The sequence below is a fragment of the Perognathus longimembris genome, chromosome 9 (genome assembly GCF_023159225.1).
Source record: "Perognathus longimembris pacificus isolate PPM17 chromosome 9, ASM2315922v1, whole genome shotgun sequence".
Classification (NCBI taxonomy): domain Eukaryota; kingdom Metazoa; phylum Chordata; class Mammalia; order Rodentia; family Heteromyidae; genus Perognathus; species Perognathus longimembris.
Window position 1 is genome coordinate 205,182 of NC_063169.1, and position 26,277 is coordinate 231,458.

The window sequence follows — 26,277 nt, forward strand, 5'->3', positions numbered from 1 at the left end:
GAAAGAGAGAGAGAGAGAGAGAGAGAGAGAGAGAGAGAGAGAGAGAGAAAGTTGGATGCTGGTGACTCACTGTGACCCTAGCTACTCAGAAGGCTGAGATCTGAAGATTGTGGTTTGAAGCCAGCCTGGGCATGAAAGTCTGGAGACTCTTGTTTCCAATTAACCAGCAAGAAGTCAGTAGAGCTGTGGCTCCCATGGTAGACCTCCAGCTTTGAGCATAGAAGCTCTGGGACCACATCCATGTCTTGCAGTCAAACCCCAGGACCAGCACAAATAGAATAATAAGAGAAAATCACCCTTCACTGAGATAGTCATTCCTGTGTCTTCCCAAAAAGGGAGCTATAGACAAAGAGTTTGATCTGAAGGAAGGTTATTTGGAACTCTGAGTCCTAGCTCATAATTGTTCAAAGAAATGATAAATTTTATCATCTACCAAACAAAATTCATTGACACCTAGTTTACCAACCATTTCTTCGTTGTTTAGGAATTTTTTTAAGCTTAGAAGGAAGGTAGAAAGTCATGATTTCAGTCCTTGCAAGATGACATTTCTGAGTTTTAAAGTTCAGTGTTCCTAAATAATAAGTAAATAAATGTAATAAACATACAAAGCTCAGTGCTCAGCCCTCAGTCGTTGGCCTCAAAGATGATTCAGGTAGCTATCCATGACATTCTAGAGATGCCTGAGCCACCAGTGATTTTCTGCTGCATTTTCAACAAGTAAGAGAAGCAGCAATGACACAATATTGGTTGGTGGCTTGGCTTAAAATATAACTGTGCTGGAGTAGACGAGTAAGAACTGGCCATCTTCAATTTGTCAAACACCTGGGGACCAGTATCCAGCTGCTACTAAAGCTCATACTTTCCTGGGAAAGGCAAACATTTCCAGCCTGAAGATTGTGAGTAAAGTCTTCACAGTTGCAAACGGTAACTCAAACGCTTATGTGGGATGAGAATACAATTGTGGGGGAGAATATCAGAGGACATAAAAATAATCCTAATATGCTATACACAATTCAAAACAGTAAAAGGTACCTTGACTAAAAAGTTTCAACCAGTAGACCTAATATGGTCCCAAAGTGATTCCTTCGCTCATCGTGAAAGAAATACTGCCAAGAACTTTGCAAGAATGTTGTTTTTGGCTGGGGGAAAATTGCTGAACAGTAGCTCTTTGGATAGTATAAGTAGTAATACTGTTGGGATTATGTGGCAGTGGAGAAGAGAGGGTCTTAAAAATGTGTATTTTAAGATAGATCATTAAGGAACATTGACTGATTGAATTTCTGGGCAGGTCTTTATGAACAGGAAAGCACAAATACTGCATAGTTTTCCACACTGTAGCCTTTCTCCAGGTCTAGAATCTAAAAAGGGGTGAAAGGGAAAAATGGTAAATATGTATAAATACAGGACAAGACTTACATTGACTTTCAAATTTTACTCAGGCATTTATATCCTCGTGGACTGCCTGAAGAATACTCCTTTTTAACAACATTCCGGATGACTGGGAGCACACTTGGAAAGAACTGGAATATTTGGCAGATACAGGACCCCAAGGGGAGGGAGCAAGTTGGAGTGAAGATCAACGGGCAGACAAAATCAGTTGTGTTCTCATACAAGGGACTGGACGGAAGCCTCCAGACAGCAGCCTTTTCAGGATTGCCTTCCTTATTTGATGCCCAGTGGCACAAGATCATGATTGGGGTGGAAAGGACCAGTGCCACTCTGTTCATGGACTGTGTCAGGATTGAATCCTTGCCCATAAAGCCAAGAGGCCAAATAGATGTGGACGGCTTTGCTGTGCTGGGGAAACTTGCTGACCACCCCCAGGCATCTGTTCCAGTGAGTACAAGTTCATGCCATGGCATACCAAATCCAGTGAGTACAGGTCCACACGATGGCCAACCAAATCCAGTGAGCACAGAGCCACATGATGGCCAACCAAATCCTGTGAGTACAGGTCCATGTAATGGCTGACCGAATCCAGTGAGTACAGGTCCATGCCATTGTAGACCACATCTAGTGAGTTCAAGTCAATGCAAAACTTAGCAAAACAAATAGGAATCAGTAGTCATGTTAAGAGTAGAGTGCTGGTGATAAAGTTGCTCAAGTGTGTTATCTAATGGGCACTATGTTGGCTGTTACTTCAGGAATTAAGTGTTGATGTCCTATAGGAAAGAACTGGGAAATGACAGATCGTGACAGACATAAATTTCTCCATGCTTATGATGCTCAGTGTTTCTCCAGATAATAGAGAACCATCTTAGGCTGAGAAGGATGGATTTTGCTAGAACATTTCATTCTTTATTTAATAATTTATAAAATGTTTTCTTCTTCTATCATTGTTTACAAGTTTTAAACTGATACTAGATGGGGAGTGTCTGGTGTGTGTGTGTGTGTCTTGGGGTTTGAACTCAGGGCCTGGGCACTGTCCCTAAGCCATTTTGCTCAAGGGTAGCTCTCTACCACTTGAGCCACAGTTCCACTTCTGGCTTTATGGTGGTTCAATGGGAATACGAGTCCCATAGACTTTCCTACCTGGGCTAGGTTTGAACTGAGATCCTCAGTCTCAACATTTTGAGTAGCTAGGATTACAGGTGTGAGACATCAACACCCAACAAGGGAGTATCTAACTGTTTTCTGGAATGTTCCTTTCCTGCTTGGCTCATATTGCAACTTCAAAAAGGTTGACCAAATTAAATTGTCATATATTTTTTGTCAATGGTATTCAAAGAGAAGAACTCCAGGTATAAAAACAAGAAATGCGTGGAGATTAGTATTTTAGCTGTGTAATGAAAAGGGACTTTAACCCAAAGCACTCTGACATTCTTCCTTCAAAATAATTAGTATGAAAATTGGAATTCCTATTGTGTGCCCCAAAAGATTTTTGTGTAGTGGATTATTAGTGTACTGGTGGTGTCTGTGAGCCCAGGTATGCTCCCAGACTCTTGAGCTGGTAGCCCTATTGGCCACCCGATCTGTGCTCACAGGTGAACTGCACCTCATTTCCCCATTATTCAGTGCCACAGTGGCATTTTGCATATTTAAACAAGTGTGCCAACTTTTCCAGAGGGGGTAATAGTTTTTGAAGAAAACAGCTTGATGAAGTACTTCACTTTTGCAAAATTAACTTCAGCAAGTGATATTTAAACAAAGGAGGATATAGTTTCCTTTTTTTTTTTTTTTTTGGCCAGTCCTTGGGCTTGGACTCAGGGCCTGAGCACTGTCCCTGGCTTCTTTGTGCTCAAGGCTAGCACTCTGCCACTTGAGCCACAGCGCCACTTCTGGCCGTTTTCTGTATATGTGGTACTGGGGAATTGAACCCAGGGCCTCATATATACGAGGCAAGCACTCTTGCCACTAGGCCACATCCCCAACCCCTATAGTTTCCTGTTTGATCATATAATTAATGCTTCGTAGGACAATTCAGTTCTGAATAATTTTCAGAACCAAATCTCACCCACACACAATGCATGTCTGGATCAGAGATGTCAAGGACTTGGTGAATAACATTGGGGAATTTTTTTTTTTTTACTTTGAGGATAAATACATCTCTCTCTTATTTAAATGGTTATTTTTCCTTTTATCTTATTTTTATGTATTTTTTTGTTTATGTGGTACTAAGGAATCAAACCCAGGGCCTCAGGCATGCAAGGCAAGCACTCTACCAAGCCACATTCCCTGCCCTGTACATCTCTTCTTTTTTTTTTTTGGCCAGTCCTGGGCTTTGGACTCAGGGCCTAAGCACTGTCCCTGGCTTCTTTTTTGCTCAAGGCTAGCACTCTGCCACTTGAGCCACAGTGCTGCTCCTGGCCATTTTCTGTATATGTGGTGCTGGGGAATTGAACCCTGGACCTCATGTATACGAGGCGAGCACTCTTACCACTAGGCCATATTCCCAGCCCCTGTACATCTCTTCTTATCCTGACAAAATTCTATTCTAGTCATTTAGGTAATAGGAAAGAGAACTATAATTTTCTTTGCTATGTATTACTTTTATATACTTGAATACGAATCTGTAAAATGACACCTCTAAATTTTTAGAGGAACACTAGTAACACTAGTAATTTTGCTTCTGGATTTCTTCAATAAGCATAGAAAATAGGGAAAGGAATGAAATCTTATAGAAGTGTTTTAGTCTAGCTCTGAAGTTTTCTAGCAGGCTGTATAAACAAGCATGCACACATTAATTTGTATTTCTTATTTTATATTCACATTATTTTTTATTGTACTAGAGTTTGAACTCTGGGCCTGATGATGCTTGCTAGGCTGGTGCTTTTATGCTGAGCCATGCTTCCAATGCAGTTTTTTTTTGTCAGTGGTAGGGCTTAAACTCATGGGGCCTGGGTGCTATCTCAGAGCTTTTGAGCTCAAGGTAGAGTGGCAGGCTGGCATGCTCTAGGCTTTGTTCAGCCCGAGAAAAACATGACAAAGAAAAACACAACAAAGACTGGGGATGTGACTGGAAAATACTCTGGAGGTCCTGAGTTCAAAACCCACACGCCTACAAACAAATGCAGTATATGTCTTCAAGCTTCTTTTTCTTCCTATTTTTTCTTGTCATGAAGGCTGTTTTACTTAGATTTAGCAATTCTTCCCTTGCTCTGTTTCTTCCCTGTTGTGCAAGCAGTTGTGCCTGCATGCCCACACGCACACGCACACACACACACACATCAAAACTGCTAAAACTGGAAGCAGTTATCAGGACATATTTAAATTTTGTGTCTAACAATAATACAATTTGCAAAATCTAATTGTAACTCTTTTTTTCACTCAGATGCCTCTTTCCTTTAGCCTCTTTTTTTAGGCCACTCTGTAGATGTCTTCTTTCTTTTATTATTCTATTACTTTTTTGTGCCAGTACTGGGACTTGAACTCAGGGCCTCCTGTGTGCGTTTCCTTGGTTTCTGGCTCAAGCCTGCCACTCTACCAGTTGAGCCACACCTCCACTTCTGGCTTTTTGCTAACTGGAGATAGGAGTCTCACTGATCTGTCTGCCCTGGCTGGTTTCAAAGTGTAATCCTCAGATCTCGGTCTCCTGAGTAGCTAGGTTTACAGGTGTGAGCCACTGGCGGCGGGCTGAGCCTCATGTTAATAGAGTCACAGCCATGAACATCTTGGTTCACAGGGAACGGAGCCAATTCACTCTGGTTTTCAGCAGAGCGAGTCCCACTTGGGCATCTCCTTGGGTGTCTTAAATAACCTGCTTGTCTTCTCCAAGAACCTAACTGACTGCTCCCTTCCTCCAGTTTGAGCTGCAGTGGATGCTGATCCACTGCGACCCCCGGAGACCCCAGAGGGAGACGTGCCAGGAGCTGCAGGGCAGCGCCAAGGTGAGGGCCCCTCCCCCTCCCCTCCCTTTCCCTCCCCTGCCGCGACCTCTCTCCCTCCCCCTCCCCTTCCTCTCTCCCTCCCCTCCCCCTCCTCTCCCTCTCCCCTCCTCTCCTCCTCCTCTCTCCCCCTCCTCTCACTTCCTCTCCCCTCCCCCCTCCATTACCCTTCCCCTCCCCCGCTCCCCTCCCCCTCCTCTCTCCCCTCCCCCCTCCATTCCCCTTCCCCTCCCACTTCTCTCCTCTCCCCCGCTCCCCTTCCCCTCTCCCTCCCCCTCCCCTCCTCTCCCTTCCCCCCTCCATTCCCCACCCCCTCCCCTCCCCTGTTCCCCCTCCCCTTCCCCTCCCCCTCCTCTCCCCTTCCCCTCCTCTCACCTACCCATCCTCTCTTCCACTCCCCTCCCCCTCCTCCCCCTCCACTCCCCCTTCCCTTCCCCCTTCCCCACCTTCTCCTCTCCCCTTCCCCTCCTCTTCCCCTCCATTCCCCCTCCCCCCTCCCCTCCCGCTTCCTCTCTCCCTCCCCCTTTCCCACCCCTTCCTCTCTCTCCCTTCCTCTCCCCCTCCATCCCCCTCCTCTCCTCCTCCCCCTCCCCTCCCCCTCCCCTCCCCCTCCCCTCCCCCTCCATTCCCCCCTCCCCCTCCTCTCCCCCTCCATTCCCCTCCCCCTCCATTCCCCCTCCCCCTCCTCTTCCCCTCCCCTCCTCTCCCCCTCCATTCCCCTCCCCCCTCCATTCCCCCTCCCCTCCCCTCCCCAGTCCCTCCGGGTTTTCTGCAGTCCCTGCATCCGGGCAGGGGTGTCCGTCCTGGGCGGGGTGCCCCTCCCTGGCCCCCAGTCTCTGGGAGGCCCGGGCCGGGCGGGCGGGGAAAGGGTTAAGGGGCGCCGCCACTCCGTCCGCCCCGCCGTCCCCGCGGGTCCCCGCGGCTCCTCCAATCCCAGGACCCCTTCTTAGACGACGGCGCCGGTGCGGGCCGGGCCGCTCAGACCCGCGGGGCCGGGGCCGGAGCTGCGGGGACCGCGCGCGGGGGAGCCGGCACCGACGGACGGGGCGGATGGCGCGGCCCGCGGGGGCGCGCGGGGCGCTGGGGCTGCTGCTCTCCGCGCTCTGCCTGGGCGCCGCTCAAGTAAGTGGGGCCCTTTCTGTCCTCCCGTCCGCAGCCCGGCCCGACCACGGACGAGGTGAGCGCGGCCGCCGGAACCCGCCCGGACCCAGCCGCGGGGCGTCCCGCGTCCGCCGGAGCCGGTCTGGGCCCCCGGGGTGCCGGCCGGTCCGCGCCCTCGCGGCCCCTCCCGTCCTGGGCAGGACCCTCGCCCACCGGGGCTCAGCCCGGATGCCCGGGGCCCGGGGCCGGGTCCTGACAGCGCCGGGCCGGGCCCTGAGGTGGCGGCGACCGGCCCTCCCGCCCCCTCCTCCCCTCCGGCCGGCGGTCAGGGGGCCAGCGGGCGGCAGGTGGAATTCGGGCCGCCCGCGCCGCCGCCTCCAGCCTGGGTGGCCCGGCCTGCAGCCCGCGGTGGCTCTCCCGGAGCCCCGCAGCCCTGCCTCCCGTCAGAATCCAGCAACTTTCCGGAAGGCTGGAGGCCTCCTTGGTGGTGCGGGGAGGAGGGGGGAGGAACCGGGAGAGCAGGTGGGCAGAGGTGGGGGTCGGGGGTAGGCAGGAGTGGGGAGCAGTCAGGGGAGCAGGGGGGCAGGGGTGGAGGGATGGGGGCAGGCAGGGGTGGGGGGTAGGCAGGGGTGGGGAGCAGTTAGGGGAGCAGGGGTGGAGGGATGGGGTAGGCAGAGGTGGAGGTTGGCAGGGGTGGGGAGCAGTCGGGGGGCAGGGGTGGAGGGATGGGGATAGGTAGGGGATGGATGTAGGCAGGGGTGGGGAGCAGGGGGGCAGGGGTGGAGGGATGGGGATAGGTAGGGGTGGGGGGTAGGCAGGGGTGGGGAGCAGGAGGGTGGGAGTGAGGGTGGGGCAAGCCTAGCTGAGGAGGTTGGAGTTCCCCAACAAAGACCCCATTGTAACCTGTCCGGTCTTGGGAGTTTAGTAAAACAAAGTTTTCATTGATGAAAGAAGCTTTTTCCCCCCTTCTCTCTCACTTTTAAATTCCCAAGCAGAAAATAAAAAGCCCACCCATTTCCTAAGCCAGAAGTCCGGTGCTGTTTCAGAAACCAGATTCCAGGGTGCCCTCATAGGTTGGCTGTCTGCCCCGGCTGGCTGTCAGGCTGGCGTCTGAAAAAACCACAAAGAGCCCTTGAGAGCTGCCCCTGCAGGTAGACCTGAAATGAGGCCGGGCTCTGGGGCCAGGCTCTGCTGCCGACCTGCCCCTTCCCATTCTATAGGACCAAGGATTTATGTAAGAATCCAGTGTCTCCATTCTTGTCTATGCAATGCCTGCCAAGTCCTGCAAAATCACTGTCCTGCAGTTTCTGATTAAATCAAGGTGTCCAATGTTCCCCATCTCCTTTTCTAAATCCCTTTTGGGGGATACCAGGCATCAGACCCTCTTTTCCTCAACCCCTTCTTCTTTTCAGTGAGGCCTGTGCCCCTCCTCTTGTTTCATGGGCAGCTCTGATATAACCCCACAGTTTTCCTCATTCAAAATGAGGAGGTGCCCGAACCCATGTCAACTTGGAAAGACATTTATTGTGCTGGCTTTCAAAATTCTAGGGTGCTGGGACGGTGACTGCCCCAGTGGGCAGGGGGCCAGACTCAGGGGCTGGCCCCGTGGTCCACTGACCCTGTGTGCTGTTTTTACCAGAGAGGTCCTTTGGGAGAACAAGGCCCGCCTGGCCCCCCAGGGCCCCCTGGAGTCCCAGGCATCGATGGCATTGATGTGAGTGTCTGTGTGTTTTCCCTATGTTCCCTGTTCCTACCCTTCCTTCACTTGTTTGGGTGCGATGGGCTTTTAGAGGGAGTCAGGTGTCCCCTTCCTTCCCTCTCCACTAGGTTAGGAGTGGAAGGGAATGGAAAGTTCATGGTTGGATCCTGCAGCTTGTAGATTTTCAGAGGAGATGACCCTTGTCCCTGCCATCCACTGGCCATGTCTCCCTCTGTGGATTTTCAGAGAAAAGATGGACCCTTACCCTTGTTTCTGCCACCTAACTGGTCAGTTCCCTCCATCTTCTGCCCCTTACCCCATATTGGTCTCTTAGCTGTACAGAGGGCAGATCTGAGATGAGGTAGCAACCCACTCACAAATGCTCTTGTTTTCTCTCGTATGCCTCCAGGGTGACCGAGGCCCAAAGGGTCCCCCAGGCCCTCCGGTGAGTTGAAAGCACAGCAGTGCCCCACTTCCTTTGGTTTAACATGTTTTGCAGACACATGTGCCCAAAGAGTCTCAACTTTGTCTCTTTTTCTCTCCCTGCCTCCCTGACACAGGGTCCTGCTGGAGAGCCTGGGAAGCCAGGAGCACCGGGCTCACCGGGCACGCCAGGCGCGGATGTGAGTAGGAGTGCTGAGGCACCTTGCCTAGCCAGGGGTGTGTGTGTGTGTGTGTGTGTGTGTGTGTGTGTGTGTGTGTGTATTTAATTTATGCAGAATCTTTCTGTGTAGTCCAAGCTGTCTAGGAACATTCTCCCCACATGTCGTCCACAGTGCTTCGATGACAGGTGTGCACTTGCCAAGTCCTCATGTTCAGAGTCCCTCAGGAGCTTGGTGCCTTTGTAGCTTCCTTCACAGACTCTTTGCCTCATACCACATTTTCATCTCAGACATCAAAAGGCTGTCCCTGATTTTACATTACACTTCTTCACTTCAATGGAAAATTTGGATAATAAACAAATGAAAAGTGCTTTTAATTTTATAAAAGTACAACTTAAAACCAATTGCAAATATTTTTTCCTTGTCCATACTTACAGTTCCACAATGCAAAGCAAGCCACATTTCTGTTTTTTTCTTTTCTTTTTCTTTTTTTTTTTTGTCAGTCATGGGGCTTGAACTCTGGGCCTGGGCACTGTTCCTGAGCTCTTCAGCTCAAGCAAGGCTAGAGTTCTACTACTTTAAGCCACAGTGCCATGTTCACAAACCACATTTCAAATATTAAAAATTGTAAAAGAGTAAGATTTCTCAGATCAACGGTCTGACCTTGATTGATTCCCTGGGAGAAAGAGAGGAGGGCATTGACACCGTTTCTGGGTACAGAGGAGGGAAGAAAAAGAAAAGAAAGAGGAAGGAGAGGAAGGAGAGAGAGGTGGGGGAGGAGGAGGAGGAGGAGGAGGAGAAAGAGGAGGAGGAGGAGGAGTGGAAGAAGAAGAAGAAGAAGAAGAAGAAGAAGAAGAAGAAGAAGAAGAAGAAGAAGAAGAAGAAGAAGGCCACCCAGGCATGTCCTAGGATGCCAGTCACGTCATATATCTAAGACAGAAATTATTGGAATTGGTTTAGAGCTTTTTTTTTGGCCAGTCCTGGGGCTTGGACTCAGGGGATGAGCACTGTCCCTGGCTTCTTCTTGCTCAAGGCTAGCACTCTGCCACTTGAGCCACAGCGCCACTTCTGGCCATTTTCTGTATATGTGGTGCTGGGGAATCGAACCTAGGGCCTCATGTATACAAGGCAAGCACTCTTGCCACTAGGCCATATCCCCAGCCCCTAGAGCTTTTGTTTTGGAAGTATTTCCACAAATATTATTTCCTTTAGACTTAAAATAAGCTGCAAGGACTATTGGTCTAGTCTTATTTTCCACATATAAAAGAAACTGAAACATATAAGAATAGTGGGTTACTCAGGAACCCCAAATTATTGGGTTACTCAGGGACCCAAAATTATTGACTGGCTACGGTAGAAAACTAAAACCTATTCTGTAAATTTTTTGTTCAGTCTTTCCAGGCCTGCCTCATGCAGATAAAGTTGGGGTTCTTAATAGATGAACAATTGGAAAAAACAGAAAGTGATGATAATGATTTTTATATTAATAATGTTATTGATGTCAGTGGTTATTAACAATAATTTATAAATGACATTTTATCATTGTCTGTAGCTACTAGTATGTTTTATAGACTACAACTTTTGGGTTGAAGAACCCAAGACTTCTGGAACTTAAAAATTCCTTCCTCTGCTCTTCAGTTGATTTGGCATTTAAATTTTTATTTTTACTGTAATTAAGAATAGACATTTTGGGGCTGGGAATATGGCCTAGTGGCAAGAGTGCTTGCCTCGTATACACAAAGCCCTGGGTTCGATTCCTCAGCACCACATATATAGAAAAAGCCAGAAATGGCGCTGTGGCTCAAGTGGCAGAGTACTAGCCTTGAGCAAAAAGAAGCCAGAGACAGTGCTCAGGCCCTGAGTCCAAGCCCAAGGACTGACAAAAAAAAAAAAAAAGAATAGAAATTTTGAGAATAATGAAATAGAAACTAGACCACAGATTCTTGGGTTTATGTTGGCTATGAGGAAACCAAGAAAGCTGACAAGCTTCCAAAATACTTCCTTAGGGGTGAACTTAAAGACCTTAAACCTACAATTTCTTTGTCTTCTGTTATTTGGTTCATTGCAAAGCTTGTGTTTGGGTAATGCTAATAAACAGCCTTCTGGCAGAGAAGGGTAGTGCTGAGGTTTTGTGTCTGAATGGGGATGACCAGAGCCTCACAGTTAGCACAGCCTGCCAGAGCTACACAGCTACTCAGGAGCAGTCAGAGTCAGATCCCAAAAGGCGGGTGCTAAGGAAAGACAGTGTAACACCTCCAATCTCTCCACACACCTAAAGGGCCAACTATGTTCATGCTATTCAGTGTTGTGTTCTGAGTGTGCTATGTGCTGGGCTGCGTGCTAGAACTGACACAGGCATGGAGTCCATGTCCTTTGTGGAGATGCCTTTCTCTTTCACAGAGTTGATGCCACTCTGCCATCCAACACCATAATTCATCTTCAGCCTCGACTCACCACATCCAATGGAGGATTTAATGTCTGGACACAGCCTTCAGGCGGTCCAGCCATTACTTGGCTCTGCCTTCTTAGAATGCAGAGGAAATTCTACCAGACAGAGTGGCTATTGCCTTTTATTGTTACTGGTCAACCACGTTGAGAAGATGAGCTACTTGCAAGCAGAACATAGACTGGGATGGATGTTGGAGGGTAAATAGCTGAGTTAGAGAGCAGGAGGGTTTTGACATTTGTGCACCACCGGGCAGTGAGGCCTACCTCTGCCCTGTGTGACTTCTTTGTTGAAATGTGGAGATGAATGTCACACCCCCAGAGCTCTGCACCTGCATTCAGGCATGCTCCCAGATTACAGAGCTGGAGGTAGGCCAGAGAAAATTAAAATCAAAGACAGCTTGTTGAAGATTCTTTTGTATGTGTGTTTAATTTTTTTTGTCTTCAGCAAATTTCCAGTAGCTATCATTTTAAAGTACTTTGCTGATTTATTTGATCCACTCTGTGGAGTTGTTAGAGAAATTGATGTAGAGAAATGCAAAACTGATGGACCATAAATAATAGATTTAGGGATTCGGACACCATAATTGTTATACTGCTTTGTTTCCAAGCAGACACAGGACAGCTCGGGATTACTGAACCTCCTGACAAAGGATAGTTACCAGAAATTTACGAATATGTTATAACTTTTAAACAGAAAATAAGTAGCAAGTGGATCCTATGTCAAACATTACTTTTGAGTAAGAACATGGAGAAGTAATATTTTATAAATATTTGCATTATACATGCCACAACCTTCCGGCAGATAATCAACAAAATGGACAAATTCTGCCCAGCAGTCTGCCTAGGTATGCAATGGTAGTTCTAATATCAGATCTTGCTTTGTCAGGGATTAACAGGACCCGATGGATCTCCTGGCTCTGTTGGACCTCGGGGCCAAAAAGTAAGTGAGCCATGGCTGTTAATTGTGAGTTGTGATGAAATGCTGAAGGACCCTTTTATTGTAGTGTTTGCAAGCAAACTAAAATAATTCAAAATAAAGTAAACAAGTCAACTAAGCTACTGAAAGTCAGCTAAAATACTTTCCCAACTAAGTTTGCATCTAAAAATACTAGAATGAAGAGTTTTAATGATTTCAATGTATGTGCAGCCTACCTGTGAATATGTTTATGCTACAAAAGCCAAGTACAATGAGGCTCCCTTTGTTTTTAGGGAGAGCCTGGTATTCCTGGATCTCGAGGATTTCCCGTAAGTAATTGTAACACCACAGAAGTAAAAGCCTTCTCTCTTCTATCTTCTAACATTCTGACACTGTAAACAACAATTAATGCAGAGTTCTACATAAGACATACAAAAGAGCTTTATGACTTATCCAGTGTGGTCAATATTCCTATTATGAGTAGAAAGTCAGAGATATTTGAATGTATAGTATGAAGTGCATATTTATATTTGCAAGTAGTACTTCTCTGTAAATGACATCCTCTCTACTTCATTGCCAGAAAACATCCCTGCATAAAATCAGCAGGCTGAGTACCAATGGGCAGACCATTCTTCACACCATTCTTCACAATGTGATTTATCACAAATGTAGTTTCATGTAGTGAGATGCTGTCACCTGTCTCTCAGGCTAGCCTTTTCCACTACCACCCAGTCCTACAGATTTACATTGTGTTGTCTGTGCATGCTAGTGGTACATTTCCTTTCTAACTTTCCTCTTTATTTCTTTGTTGTTGTTTTTTTTTGGTTTTTTTTTTTGCCAGTCCTGGGGCTTGGACTCAAGGCCTGAGCACTGTCCCTGGCTTCTTTTTTTGCTCAAGGCTAGCACTCTACCACTTGAGCCACAGCATCACTTCTGGCCTTTTCTATATATGTGGTGCTAAGGAATCGAACCTAGGGCTTCATGTGTATGAGGCAAGCATTCTTGCCACTAGGCCATATTCCTAGCCCCTCCTCTTTATTTCTCTTTTGGTGTTGTATTCATCTGTGTTTTCTTCCCAGTGTGTACTATTTACATTGTCATATTTCGGCATCTGTCAACTTTTACACTGGTTGCCTATTTTCAGAAGTGAAATATTCTGACCTTTCATGTTGTTTTATTCAGATATCAACATTGTAGAGAGGTCTCTTAAATATTTAATGAAATATGTCCAACATCCAAGTCTCTAATAATGAAATAGATTATTAATTACTTTATTATACTCAGCCATTACAGTTGGTTTTCAAATTTATCTATGTGTTTCAAAAGATTCAAACATAAGTAATATTTAAAAGAACACTTTGAAAATTCTGGCTTACTATGAAAAGTCACTGCTCAGGTGAATATCTTTTCTTGTTTTGTTTGCCTAAATGACTAGAAAGAATAATGCCACTACCACAGGCCATGTGTGTTTCTTCAGATATGGATATTGTAGTAAAGCAACACTGGAATGAAAGCTAGCAGGAAGATGATACCAAATAGCAGTGAATAAATGCTATTTTAGCCAATGTAGGCAGGAGAAGAATAACAAGAAATCCCGAGGGGAAATTAAAAATGGAACTCCAAAGGAGAGAACTCAGCAAGTGTTCAGTTTTCCACCTAGCAAGCCTATTCTGAGAGTCTATAACAGACCAGGCTCTGTGCAAGTGGTTGGGGCTCAGAAATGAATAGAATGTGGCTTCAGTCCTTGATTAGATGTAGCCTGGTATTGATAAAGTTCTAGGAAGTGTAAAGGAGAGGGAGGAAGGATGACTAACTTTAAAATAGAATTTAACTTGGGGTGGATTGAGGGTAGAGAATGATGAAGGGATGCTATTGATTGAGATGCATTGCACTCAAAAATGGACATGGAACTGAAACCACTTTGTACAACTACTTAAAGGTAATACAAATAATAATAACAATGAGTGTAATAATAATAATATCCAAACAATAATAGGCTGGGTGATGGTGGCTTACACCTGTAATTCTAGCTACTCAGGAGGCTGAAATCTGAGTTTGTGGTTCAAAAATAGCACAGGCAGAAAAGTCTCTGAGGCTCTTATCTCCAATTAATCAGCAAAAAGCTGAAAGTAGAGCTGTGGCTCAAGTGGTAGAATGCCAGCCATGAGTGAAAAAAGTTAAGGGATAGTATCCAGTCCCTGAGTTCAAGCCCCAGTAGTGGCACTAAATAAATAAAAAATAAGTTTAACATAGTCAAATTAGGATCGCATTGTAGGTGACTTCAGGATTGCAGCAGTTCGTTTTTAATATCTACTCGATTTTTAAAACAATATTTCTAGATTCTGTGTCTAGAAATATAGTCCTACCTGTCAAATGGGAAGAGTATGTTTTTTATCCTTTTCTCTGCTTTTCTGTGGTATTATTATTTAGGATTATTTTGGCATATTTAGGAGATTTCTACACACCCTTTATTACAAACTGTAAAACTTTCAAATATAGGATTTTTTTGGCACAGCACTATACATTAATAAAGATTTATAACAGTTTGGTTGTGATGTTCCTCTGAGAAGGACTGTAGACCCTCTGAGGATCAGTGGCTTCTTTGCTTTGGTTTTCTTTAAAAACAAAAACAAATGAACACAAAGCCTTTGGCATAGATTGAGGGCCAGGGACAAGCTGTTCCCTTTTCTTTCTCCAATGTTCTCTTAAGATGAGTGTGGTATGTTTAGTGCTAGGGACTTATGGTTTACTCCGAATAGTGTCTGCGTTGTACCTGTACTTGAGTGTAATCCACTTGTCATGAACATTTTTTCTTACTCTTTCAGGGCCGAGGTATTCCTGGACCTCCGGTATGTATCACTTCATCATTCCAAAAACATCATTTGTTCTGGAAAAGTGGCCTACTTCTCAGATCTGGTCTGACTTTATATTATCACTCCCACTGGTGAAGTGCATAGGGTTTTACCCAAGTGATCTTAGGTGGCTACTAATGACAATCCCCTCTTCTGCTAAATAAAATATTTACAACTGTAGAAGATCTCTGCTCTATTTTGTCATTAGAGTTTGCTCACATGTTACTGCTTTATGGGAAATCTGGCACAGATTCATAATTCTGCCTCTGCTGTTTATCATAGATGTAGCATTCAGGCTGCGAGTCACCTATTGCTTTGGTTGCAGGGTCCTCCCGGGACATCGGGCCTCCCCGGAGAGCTTGGCCGCCCAGGACCTAGTGTGAGTACCCACTGCATTTTGGTAGGTCTTTGCTGATTTGATAGCACATATTACCATCAAGGGCTAATCACCCTTACTCCATGCACCTACCTGAAGATCTGAAGATGACACCAGGTGAATTTTATTCCAGCTCAGCATATTGATGAGGATTGGGGTGAAAATGCTACTGAGTGAATTTAATGTTTTGGGTGTTTGTTTGTTTTTTGCCAGTTTTCAGGTAGACTTTTTTTTCCCAAGTAAGAAGTATACCCCTTCACTAGCGCCACAGCTCAGACTGGGGCCCAGTGACTCTGCATTCGATCTGCCACACAATATAACAAGTAGCCTATTTATTTTCATGTATAGTTATGTTAAGATTATTAAAATTTAACCAGAACCTAAACATGAGAGCTAAGCTTCACAGTGTACTTTTCTGGTAAAAGGGCTTTGTGGAGATATTCTGCAAACATCTAAATTGTTGACGTACTGATGTTATGAGAAGAGAGATAATTGAAAACTCATTTAAGAGTGCCATATTACATACTCTGTTTTTGTTGTTGTTTTGACCACATTGGGATTGAACTCAGGATGTTATGCTTGCTGGGTGCTCTACCTCTTGAACCACGCACCCAAACCAGCACCTTTCTTGCTTTGCTACATGAGCTTTTGATTTGCAAATTCACTTACCAAGTAAATGAATATGAGCTGATTGTACATTTAAAATAATTATAAGATGCTTTTCACTTTATGGCATAACAGCAAGAAGGAAAATATATAAACTGGAGTCATATTGCTAATGAGAGTAAACATTAAATGTTCAGAGTAAGCTCACTTTTTTTTTTTTTTTTTTGGTACTAGTACTGAGGCTTGAATTCAAGGCGTGGATGCTGTACTGTAGCTTTTTTGTTCAAGGCTGGCACTCAGCCATTTGAACCACAGCTCCATTCCTACCTTTTTGTGGGTTTCACAGACTTCCCTGCCCAGACTGGCTTCACATCATGATTCTCAGATCTCAGCCTCCTGAGTAGCTAGGGTTACAGGTGTGAGCCCCTTGCACCTGGCATGGAGTCTATTTTTATCTGAACAGCATATTTGAATTTAGCCTTCTTTGCATTTATTTCCACCACAAGAATCAAGTGACAGACCAAGTGAGGGACTAGATGAGCATCAGCTACAAGACTCAGGCCTTGCAGAGGCCAGCTGCCCCATCTCAGCTTCAGCTTGGCTGGCAATAGCAGTGTGGGATCCTCTAGTTCCTTGCCAATCAACTAGGGAAGAACAAAGGAATTGCAGTTTATTTTCAGAGCAGATTAATCATCATATAGAAAAGAAAAGTGGCTTTACTTTTCCCCCTGCATCTCCCTTAGTTGTTTTTTTTTTAATATTTTGTTGATCTTAGAACTCCTCTGTCATTGGGTTTTGTTGAACTAAATTGGACTTTGATGGCAGGTTTTATGCATGGCTGAGCTCTGTAGGGTTTCGAGTAATACCATTTTTTCATGCCTTGTTGATTTATTGTTTTGTGTTTGATCATTGTAAACCCACTCTACCACAATTTTCTAATGGTTTTAGGGTGACCCTGGGAAGAGAGGACCACCAGGCCCCCCCGGCCCTCCAGGACCCAGCGTAAGTTATTGCATCTTGACTTTCTCTTTGCCTCTGAGTGTGGTGATTGAAGAACTGTAAGAACCCAAAATGGAAGTGCATATTAACTGAGCTGTTGTCCCGCAGTTCTGAAGTAGCTACCAAGTATTTCATGCAATCAGAGCATGGTTCCTTTTAGGGGCAGAAAAGCAAAGGGAACACAATAAATGAAAAAGTGATTTTCATAGAGCAAGTCTCACTCATTGCCTTTGAAGTCTTTTGGCCCATGAGACTTCTTAAATGCTCATATAAAGGAAGAATTTTTGAATGAACTAGGTTTTGAATGAATTAGGGTTTTATACTAACAAATTCAAAATATAGGAATTGGAATATGGAATCTATATTTCTATTTGGACCTGTGTTTTTCTACTCTGCCTCTTGTTTCATCTCCCTGAAGAAGTCATCGACCGCAGTTTGGTAGTCTCTAGCATATGAGCATGTTGTATGCTGCCATTCCTCCCTTGTATTTTTGTGAAACAGATGTATTTATTATGGTATTGCTCAGGGGATTTATATTAATAGGATTGAATTAATTATTTATAGTCTTAACTTTAGTATTCTATTTTCCTTAGGGAACAATTGGGTTTCATGATGGAGATCCACTGGTAAGATATTTTTCTTTGAAGAAAATATAGTTTTAGTTCGATGGCCACATAGCTGTCAGATGAACTGCCATTAAAATGTTCTGTGCTGGGGGCTGGGGATATTGCTTAGTGGCAACAGTGCTTGTCTCATATACATGAAGCCCTGGGTTCAATTCCCCAGCACTACATATACAGAAAACGGCCAGAAGTGGCACTGTGGCTCAAGTGGCAGAGTGCTAGACTTGAGAGAAAAAAAAAATCCAGGGACAGTGCTCAGGCCTGGAGTCCAAGCCCCAGGACTGGCCAACAACAACAACAACAAAATTCTGTGCTTCTGTGTTTTACTTTTCCTCAAATGTCAGAAAAAAATTTGTGGCACAAGGACTTCACTGGACTTCAGATTTACTGTCAGGCTATAGCAGATTTTCATTATAGAAGTGTTCTGTTCTTCCGTAAACTTCATGCCTAAGATGTGATTTTCATTAAAGCACCCAGTTTTGGAGATGATTTATGTGCAGACCACTTGTGCAATGATGATGGCTGCCATAATATGTGTCATTTTTACCATTTGGTAAGGAAAACAGAGGGAGATGGATAAGACTCATGGTATGATGGTTGTAGTAAACTTTTTTGGGGGGGGGATGCTAGTACTGGGGCTTGAACTCAGGGCCTAGGCACTAAAAGCTGATCCTCTACCAACTGAGCCACAGCTTTGCTTCTGGGTTTTTGGTGGTTAATTGGAAATAAGAGTCTCATGGCCTTCCTGCCTGGGCTGGCTTTGAACCTCAGTTTCTCAGACCTCAGCCTCCGGAGTAACTACGATTACAGGAGAGAGACACCAACATACAGCTAACATTTCATATCTTTAATCATTAGATCTAAGATGAATATGGCAAAATGTTAATAGTTATTAAATCTAGATGGTTAACAAGGAGCATATTTGCTGTGTTGTCAACATTTTTTTTCCTGTCAACTAGAATATTTGAGCATAAAAGTAAAATTTTATAAAGGAAAAGGATATTTTCAATTATATTAATATCAATATTACATTGTGGAATCCTTCAGAAAAATCTACCTTGTTGTAAAGTATGACTCTAGATTATCCCCCCTACCCCCTCTCTCTGCGGCAGTGTCCCAATTCCTGCCCACCAGGTCGTTCTGGATATCCAGGCCTACCAGGCATGAGGGTAAGAGAACAATCTCATTATTTTATCTTTTACAGTAATTGTCCATAGGAAATGGAGCCTTTACTTCAAACACCAGCCTTCTTGTACAGAGTCAGGTCTGAGTTTACTTAGTCTTAGTGCAGATTCAATCCAGAAATTCAGGCTGCTCTTCTGGACAGGTGCCCTAAAGACCCAAGTGCTTCATTATAATTGTGTCTTTAGTTCAGGGAAGAAATGCCATTAAAATATACTGGATTAGCTGGCGCTGGTGGCCTAGGTCTGTAGTTCTCAGGTGGCTGAAATTTGAAGATCATGGTTCAGAGCCAGTCCTGGAAGGAAAGTCTGAGACTATTACCTACAATTAACCATCAAAAATCTGGAAGTGAGGCTGTAGTTCAAGTGGTAGAGTGCTAGCCTTGAGTGAAAAAGCTGAGACACAGTGCCCAATCCCAAGTATAATCCCATTACTAGCATGAGCAGATGGGCACACACATAGACAGATTGAGACTCTTGAACACAAAATCAAGGGCCAGAAGTTGGCCTCATATGGATAACAGCCATGTGAGTATAGAGAGGACAGTTTGTACCTCGTCTATTAGAGACTCATTAGGTTTGAAAAGTAGAAAAACTATACAGAGGACTGGGAATATGGCCTAGTGGTAGAGTGCTTGCTTCGTATATATGAAGCCCTGGGTTTGATTCCTCAGCACCACATATATATAGAAAAAGCCAGAAGGGGCTCTGTGGCTCAAGTAGTAGAGTGCTAGCCTTGAGCAAAAAGAAGCCTGGGACAGTGCTCAGACCCTGAGTTCAAGCACCAGGACTAGCAAAAACAAAACAAAACAACAACAACAAAAAAACTATACAGAATAAGCAGAAAAAAGAGACTTTCCTATATTTTTCTCACACTTTGCATTCCTACATCAAAATATTTCATAACGTCAAAAGAATAAATGCCAAATGCTGGAGATAAATGGTTTTCTTTCTGTCGTCTCTGAATCTTAGTTGCAGTTGAATGAAAATAACTGCTTGTAAGATGACACCTCCCCTTATGGTACTGGTGCCTAGGCCAAGCAACTACTTTGACAGGAAAGATTAACCCTAAATTCAGCACTGGGCACAGGAAGAGGTGCAAAGCTGTGCATCTGGGAGTCCCAATTCTAACCCAGATTTTCCTTCACCTTCAGAAAGGAGCCTGGAATGGAGGAGGGTTTGAGAGCAGTTCCCTTGGGGCTGTGGCTCCTGGAAAGCTATGGGCGCAGAAAATTCTGTGTTCTTAACCGAGCTTTGGGGGAGGGGGGTGTGGAGCAAGCCTGGGAAACAGGAAACTGAGGAGGAACAGGCAGACACCCACAGATCATGTTGCTGAACTGATTAATGGAGCAATAGCAGTCTAGAATGAGGGTTTTCAACTAATGCAGGTGTTTATTATATACAACATTCATGTAATACAGGTGATGATCATAGGCCATTTAAGGCAGCAGGGTGACACAGTGTGTATGTGTGTGTTAATACTCAGGGCCTTGCATGCTCTTGCTTCTCTTATTTTGCGCAAGGCTGACACCCTACCAAATTGAGCCATGGCTCTATTTCTGGACTTTTTTTTGTTGTTGTTGCTGCTGGTCATGGGGCTAGAACTCAGGGCCTGTGTGCTACCCCTGAGCTGCTTCCACTCAAGGGTAGCATTCTACCACTTGAGCCACAGTGCCACTTCCAGCCTTTTCTGAGTATTTATTAGAGTTAAGAGTCTCACAGACTTTGAACCACCATCCTCAAATCTTAGCCTCCTAAGTGGCTAGGATTACAGATGTGAGCCACTAGTGCCTGGCTGACTTTTTTTTTTTAAGTTTTTAAAAATTGCTGTTATGAAGGTGTTGTACAAGAGGGGTTATAGTTATTTAAGTCTGGTAAAGAGTAAATTTCTTTTTGGACAATGTCACCCTTTCCATCCCTCTCTGCCAGTTTTTCCCTCTGGTCCCTACCCACAAGTTGTATAGTTCATTTTCTACATAGTGTCTAGTGAACACCAATGCTGCATTTGCTCATCCTTTGTCCTTCCATTTTTGTGACCCCCCCCCAAGACAAAAATGAGCAAGATAAAAAGAAAAGAAAAACAATAAAGAAAAATACTTCTTGTTTCCATTTCCTGGAGTTCATTTTGATAAATATTATAATGTATGACCAGAGACACAGACATTGTGCCTTTGTGTTCCTCTCCTAAGAGCATCTACCTGTGGGCTCACTGTGTGTGAATGGCTACAGTCCTGTATAATTTATCATGTCCTGGTGTATTTTAAGTCTAGCTTCCACATGAGAGAAAACATGAGCCATATGTGTCCTGAGCTTGGGTTACCTCATTAACATGATTTGTTCTAGGACCACTATTTCCCTGCAAATGATATAATGTTATTCTTTTTAATGGCTTTGTAAAATTGTATATAGGTACACCATCTTTTTATCCACTCATCTATTGTAGGGTATCTGGGCTGCACTTTTGGCTTTTTGCTGGTTAATTGTAGATAAGAGTCTTGGATTTGTCTTCCCAGGCTGGCTTTAAACCAAGATCCTCAGATTTCAGCCTCCTGAGTAGGTAGGATGACAGGCTGGTCATTGGCCCAGAATTAGTGGAGTAGAATCATTTTATGAATCTTCAGACTACTTTGGTGCCAAGCCTCATACAATTTTATTTATTGAATTTTTTTGCATGTTTAGGGCTATAAAGGGGCCAAGGGAGAAATTGGAGAACCAGGAAGACAAGGACACAAGGTAAGGAAAAAGTAAATGTTAAATTGTGATTAGGAAGTTCTAGTCACTGAAATTATAACTATAAGAATTATTATAGGAAGTAATGAAGTATGATCTTTAATATTTTATTCTTCTCTGTCAAATAATGCTTGTTGTGTTGTCTTTTTCCTTGTGGTGATGGACTACTTCGTCGTCGTCCTCCTCCTCCTCCTCCTCCTCCTCCTCCTCCTCCTCCTCCTCCTCCTCCTCCTCCTCCTCCTCCTCCTCCTCCTCCCCCTCCTCCTCCTCCTCCCCCTCTTCCCCCTCCTCCCCCCTTAGCTTCCTTTTGCTCAAGGCTAGCACTCTACCACTTGAGCCACGGCTCCACTTCTGTTTTTTTCCTTTGGAAAGAAGAGGTGGATAGGCAATTTATGAATGTCATCAATCATTAGTATCCTTTAAACTTATTACCTAAAATTAATCTGTTGAATAATACCACATAATCAAGATAAATTGCCTAATTTTCTGTACACTATTACAGTTTGGACTTTATTTTAAAATTCTTTTGTTACCTAGTCTGTGAATAATTGAGACATTTTATTTATCTGGAAGGTAGCACTGGGTTTCTGATGTTAAGTTGGAAAAACATTTTGTGCTTTGGACATTTCTCCACATACCTGTTCCTCCATTCAATCTTAAAATGTGTAATTTTGAAGATACAACAAATATTTAACAAGTCCTGATGTGTTTGCCATTCTAAGCATTGGGAACACGGGTATGAAGAATGTGTGTCTGACCACAGGGGCTGGACACATTAAATATGACACATTTCTTTCTTTATATTTCACAATTTTTTTAATTTTTATTACCAAACTGATGTACAGAGAGGTTACAATTTCATATGTTAGGGATTGGATACATTTCTTGTACTGTTTGTTACCTCGTCCCTCATTCCCCCCTCCTCCCTCCCCTTTTCCCTTCTCCCCCCCCCCCCCATGAGTTGTTCAGTTCATTTACACCAAACAGTTTTGCATGTATTGCTTTTGTCTGAGCTAACCACACTAGACAAGTGTGGAATGACCCTGGGTTACATGTACTTGTGAAGAGCTTGGCGCAGAGCAAGCGAACAGTGGTTTTCTTTCACTTCTTGGCCTCTGCATCCCTTTCGCCCTTTTTTGCCACCAAGCCTGCTTCACTCTCCCCTGAACCCTAGTTTTCACTGCCAGTGCAGGAATGTCATCAGGACACGTCCAAATCTGGGATTGTCTTCAGTAGGAAACTTACTTTCGGGAGTTGGGATGGCCAGATTTTTTTTTCATTTAATTTAACAATTGGACATTTCTTCCAATTATTTCACATTTTGTGTCGTTTCAAACTTTAGGTGGTACCTTTGGGATGGGAGTTACGTAGTCAGGATGGAGCGGGTCACTGAGAAATGAGCCCTGGAGAGCTCACAGGAGAATAAGCTTGGGCGGTAGCAGATGATGTAGCAGAGCCTGGAGGCTGGAAGTTTGCACTAGGAGTCTAATTTTGCCCTGAATTTATTTTAGAAATGGACTGAGGAAGATTTTAGACTTGCTTATGAAGGGAGAAATGAACATGAAACTTGGATAATTAAAATAGAGTGTTGGCAACATTATAGTCCAGTATTTATTCATTCAAACATCTGTTGGTAAAAATGATAATGAATTGCTTGTTCCAAATCTGTCATTTTAAATTTGTGATCATTGAGTAGGTTTGTGCTTTTCACAAAGGTGAATGGTGGGATTCGAGTGGCTTTTATTTATTAGCATTCTTCTTGGGATTATCTGAGATTCAACAATTAATATGGATTACCCACAGAAATGAAGTAAGAGAGTGTAGTAGGATAATTCAGGAATGGCAAGTGAATGTAAGTGATATGTAGAGAAACTGGCCTCTCTCTCTATTCCTCGGTTTTGTCTTTTAGGGTGAAGAAGGTGACCAAGGAGAACTGGGAGAAGTTGGAGCTCAAGGCCCTCCAGTAAAGTGCTTTTAAAAATGTTATCTACAATATACAAATGTGTGAAAAATGACCCAGAATATTTTCAAGACAGCATTTGAAATAATAGTCTGAACATGGTATTTTCTATTTTCTCACCAACATGTCTTTGGGAGATAATTTTTTCAAAATAAGAAAAAGTCCCCATTATACACTGGAGCATTTTTTAAAAAAGCAATAAACCTCCATATAACTGATACATTTAATTAGTAGCTTCTAGAGCCAGGCAAATGGAAAGCAATACTGAGCACAGAGGGTGGTGTATTTTTTGTTTGTCAAAGTGCTATTCATGAAATAATGGAAACAATGTACACCCTACCTGGAGTAGGTAGACTAGCACCAGGTTACTGTGGCTTAGTCCAGGGCATAAGCATTATAGCTAGCACAGTGGCAGTTGCTCCTAATCATGTCGTGTGTGTGTGTGTGTGTGTGTGTGTGTGTGTGTGTGTGTGTGTGTGTGTACTGAGGCTTGAACTCAGGGTACCTCTCTCTTGCCCACCTTTTCGCTCAAGGCTGGTGCTCTACCACTTTGAACCATGCTTCTACATCCAGCTTTTTTGCTGGTTAATTAGAGATAAGTCTCATGAATCTCTTCCCAGGCTGTCTCCATACCATGGTCCTCAGATCTCAGCCTTTGAGTAGTTAGGAATACAGGCGTTAGCCTCTGATCTGACAGAGCCATGTCTTTTCATGAAGAATGAGTTTCTTGTGCTGCAGCATGGTGCTGCTTATACTGCGCATCCACACAGGACTAACTTTTTACAGGGTTCAGAGAGACGGGCAGATTGGCACTTATCAGGAGTTTAAGGGAAATGAGCCAGAGATGTCTCTGCATGTAGCAGACATAAGAAGCTGGAGGAGGCCAGGAGGTTTCTGCCAGGCCTGAAGGCTTTGCTAAGAGTTGGATGCTTATTTCACACATTGGTGGGGGGCAGGGTAAAGCAAAAGATGCATGATTTTTTATGGTGTGGAAGTGTGAACTGAAGGTGTGAAGTTTGCTCAGTTTGCCTGCTTGGCTGGTTTTCTCCCACTTAAGCCTTGCCTCCAGCCCAGCATTTTGCTGGTTATTCTGTGAATGGAGTCTCACAGACTTTTCAACCCTGGTTGGCTTCAAACCAGAGTCCTCCAGGTCTCAGCCTTCTGAGTTGCTAGGATCGCATGCATGAACCACCAGTGTTCCAGCTCTGAACATTTCTTTTTATAGGTTTTGACGCTGGTAATTGTGCCAACTCAGTTGGCATAAGGTTTGGGTAAGCCTACTGAATTTTACAAAAGGAAAATTTGCCACTAGAATTCTTGGATTGTTTTTCTTTATTAGCCAGAAAATTTTGTCTTAAGAATGGCACTATTTCTTAGTGTAATCATTTTCTTTTACATTTCAGGGAGCTCAGGGTTTGAGAGGCATCACTGGCATTGTTGGAGACAAAGGAGAAAAAGTAAGATGGTGATGATAATGTTGTGATGTCGGGCTTTCTATCTCCTGTGTAACCCCTATCGCCCTCATGCACGAGCTGCCTGACCTGCAGGTAGTAAGGCTGGAGTGAGGGTTACATGCAAACCTTGAACGGTGTGTGACCGCGAAGACGCCCTTCCTCCCCTTTGACTCACTAAGAACAAAGGCGCGAGACACATAGGCTACTTGGGGGAAAGCTTCTTGGATTTCCATTTAATAAAGGGAAGGGCAAATACATTTATAGCAGTAATGACCGTAGGAAGGGGAGGGACTAACTGCATACTGACGATAGGCTGACAAGCCGCCCATCATAGTGATGTCACAGAACTTCTTCTATGGGTGGAGATCACGGCCCACAGAACCGCCCTCTTGGGCTCGGCTTGGCGCCATTATGAGACATGTGCTCCAAGACAGGAGGTGGGGCTGGATTGCTACCTCTTCCGGGGGAGGTTCCAGACCCAGGGAGAAGGTAGGAGTGGCTAACAGCCAAGCAGCCCCAGGGCGGGAGAAGGGGCCTGCCTCTTAAAAGTATAGCCAGACCCCAACATTGTGATAGCAGGTTTACTAAGTATTTTAAGATTAAGATTATGCCACTTAAAATAATCTCTCTCCCTCCCTTCTCTCCTTTTGTTTGTTCACTCATTCATTCATTCTTTTTTGTTTTCTGAGGTGGCTGGGTTGGGGGGCAGTATGCAGCTATCAAAGCCATTTCCACAATGCAAAGTTAGCTCCTCTAATTCAAGATGAATGATAAATACAAGTTGTCAGGTCTTACAAGTCCCTTCTCCTCCAATGACCGTGCAAGGCCTCTGCTCGGCTCTAGCTTTCAGGATCAATCAGTTCCAAGGATCTGTGGTCCTGTGCTCCTCTCCTGATTTGCCTTTGGCTCTGTGTTTGACCTGCCATCAAAATCTTTCTAAGTTTCAATTCTTACAACAGACAGAGTTCTCCTGGACCCCTGTGGGACAGCGCTCTGCTGCTCTCACTGCCTTCCTTTTATTTCTCAGCTAGGCTGAGAAATATCATATGAGATTTTATTAACTTTGTTGATGTTTATTCACTTTAAAAGGGGGTTACATTTTGTCAGAGAACATATTGAGAAAATATTCAACACACTGTTTTTGTTTTGAAATCACATTTGATTGTTATAATGGAAATAAAGAGATGATAAAATAGTCAATCAGAGACTGTTTCCATGTCACCAGCTGATTAAAGCTCAGGAGAGTCCCCGCCATCACTCTGTGGGGCAACTACTGCACATGCATACACGTAGCCTAGGCCAGTGCAGGGGGTGGAGGGGCTCCCCGTGCTTTTCTGGATGACTTGGTTAACTTCTCACACTAGATCCTGGGTAGACCCAGAGTCCTGGAATTCCTTCCCACAGCA

At 44.4% G+C, this 26,277-nt stretch overlaps 1 protein-coding gene across 1 annotated transcript in view; it reads left to right on the forward strand.

Annotated features, from left to right (window-relative positions):
- The first annotated feature begins 6,374 nt into the window (after positions 1 to 6,374).
- The window catches only part of Col9a1 (collagen type IX alpha 1 chain), a 42,987-nt gene continuing 23,084 nt past the window's right edge, over positions 6,375 to 26,277 (forward strand). The window contains exons 1-14 of the mRNA XM_048354577.1: positions 6,375 to 6,446; positions 8,065 to 8,139; positions 8,534 to 8,569; positions 8,685 to 8,747; positions 12,061 to 12,114; positions 12,384 to 12,419; positions 14,916 to 14,939; positions 15,268 to 15,321; positions 16,873 to 16,926; positions 17,517 to 17,549; positions 18,659 to 18,715; positions 21,407 to 21,460; positions 23,367 to 23,420; positions 24,821 to 24,874. Of these exons, the coding sequence (XP_048210534.1) occupies positions 6,375 to 6,446; positions 8,065 to 8,139; positions 8,534 to 8,569; positions 8,685 to 8,747; positions 12,061 to 12,114; positions 12,384 to 12,419; positions 14,916 to 14,939; positions 15,268 to 15,321; positions 16,873 to 16,926; positions 17,517 to 17,549; positions 18,659 to 18,715; positions 21,407 to 21,460; positions 23,367 to 23,420; positions 24,821 to 24,874 (720 nt within the window). The remainder of the gene's footprint in view (positions 6,447 to 8,064; positions 8,140 to 8,533; positions 8,570 to 8,684; positions 8,748 to 12,060; positions 12,115 to 12,383; positions 12,420 to 14,915; positions 14,940 to 15,267; positions 15,322 to 16,872; positions 16,927 to 17,516; positions 17,550 to 18,658; positions 18,716 to 21,406; positions 21,461 to 23,366; positions 23,421 to 24,820; positions 24,875 to 26,277) is intronic.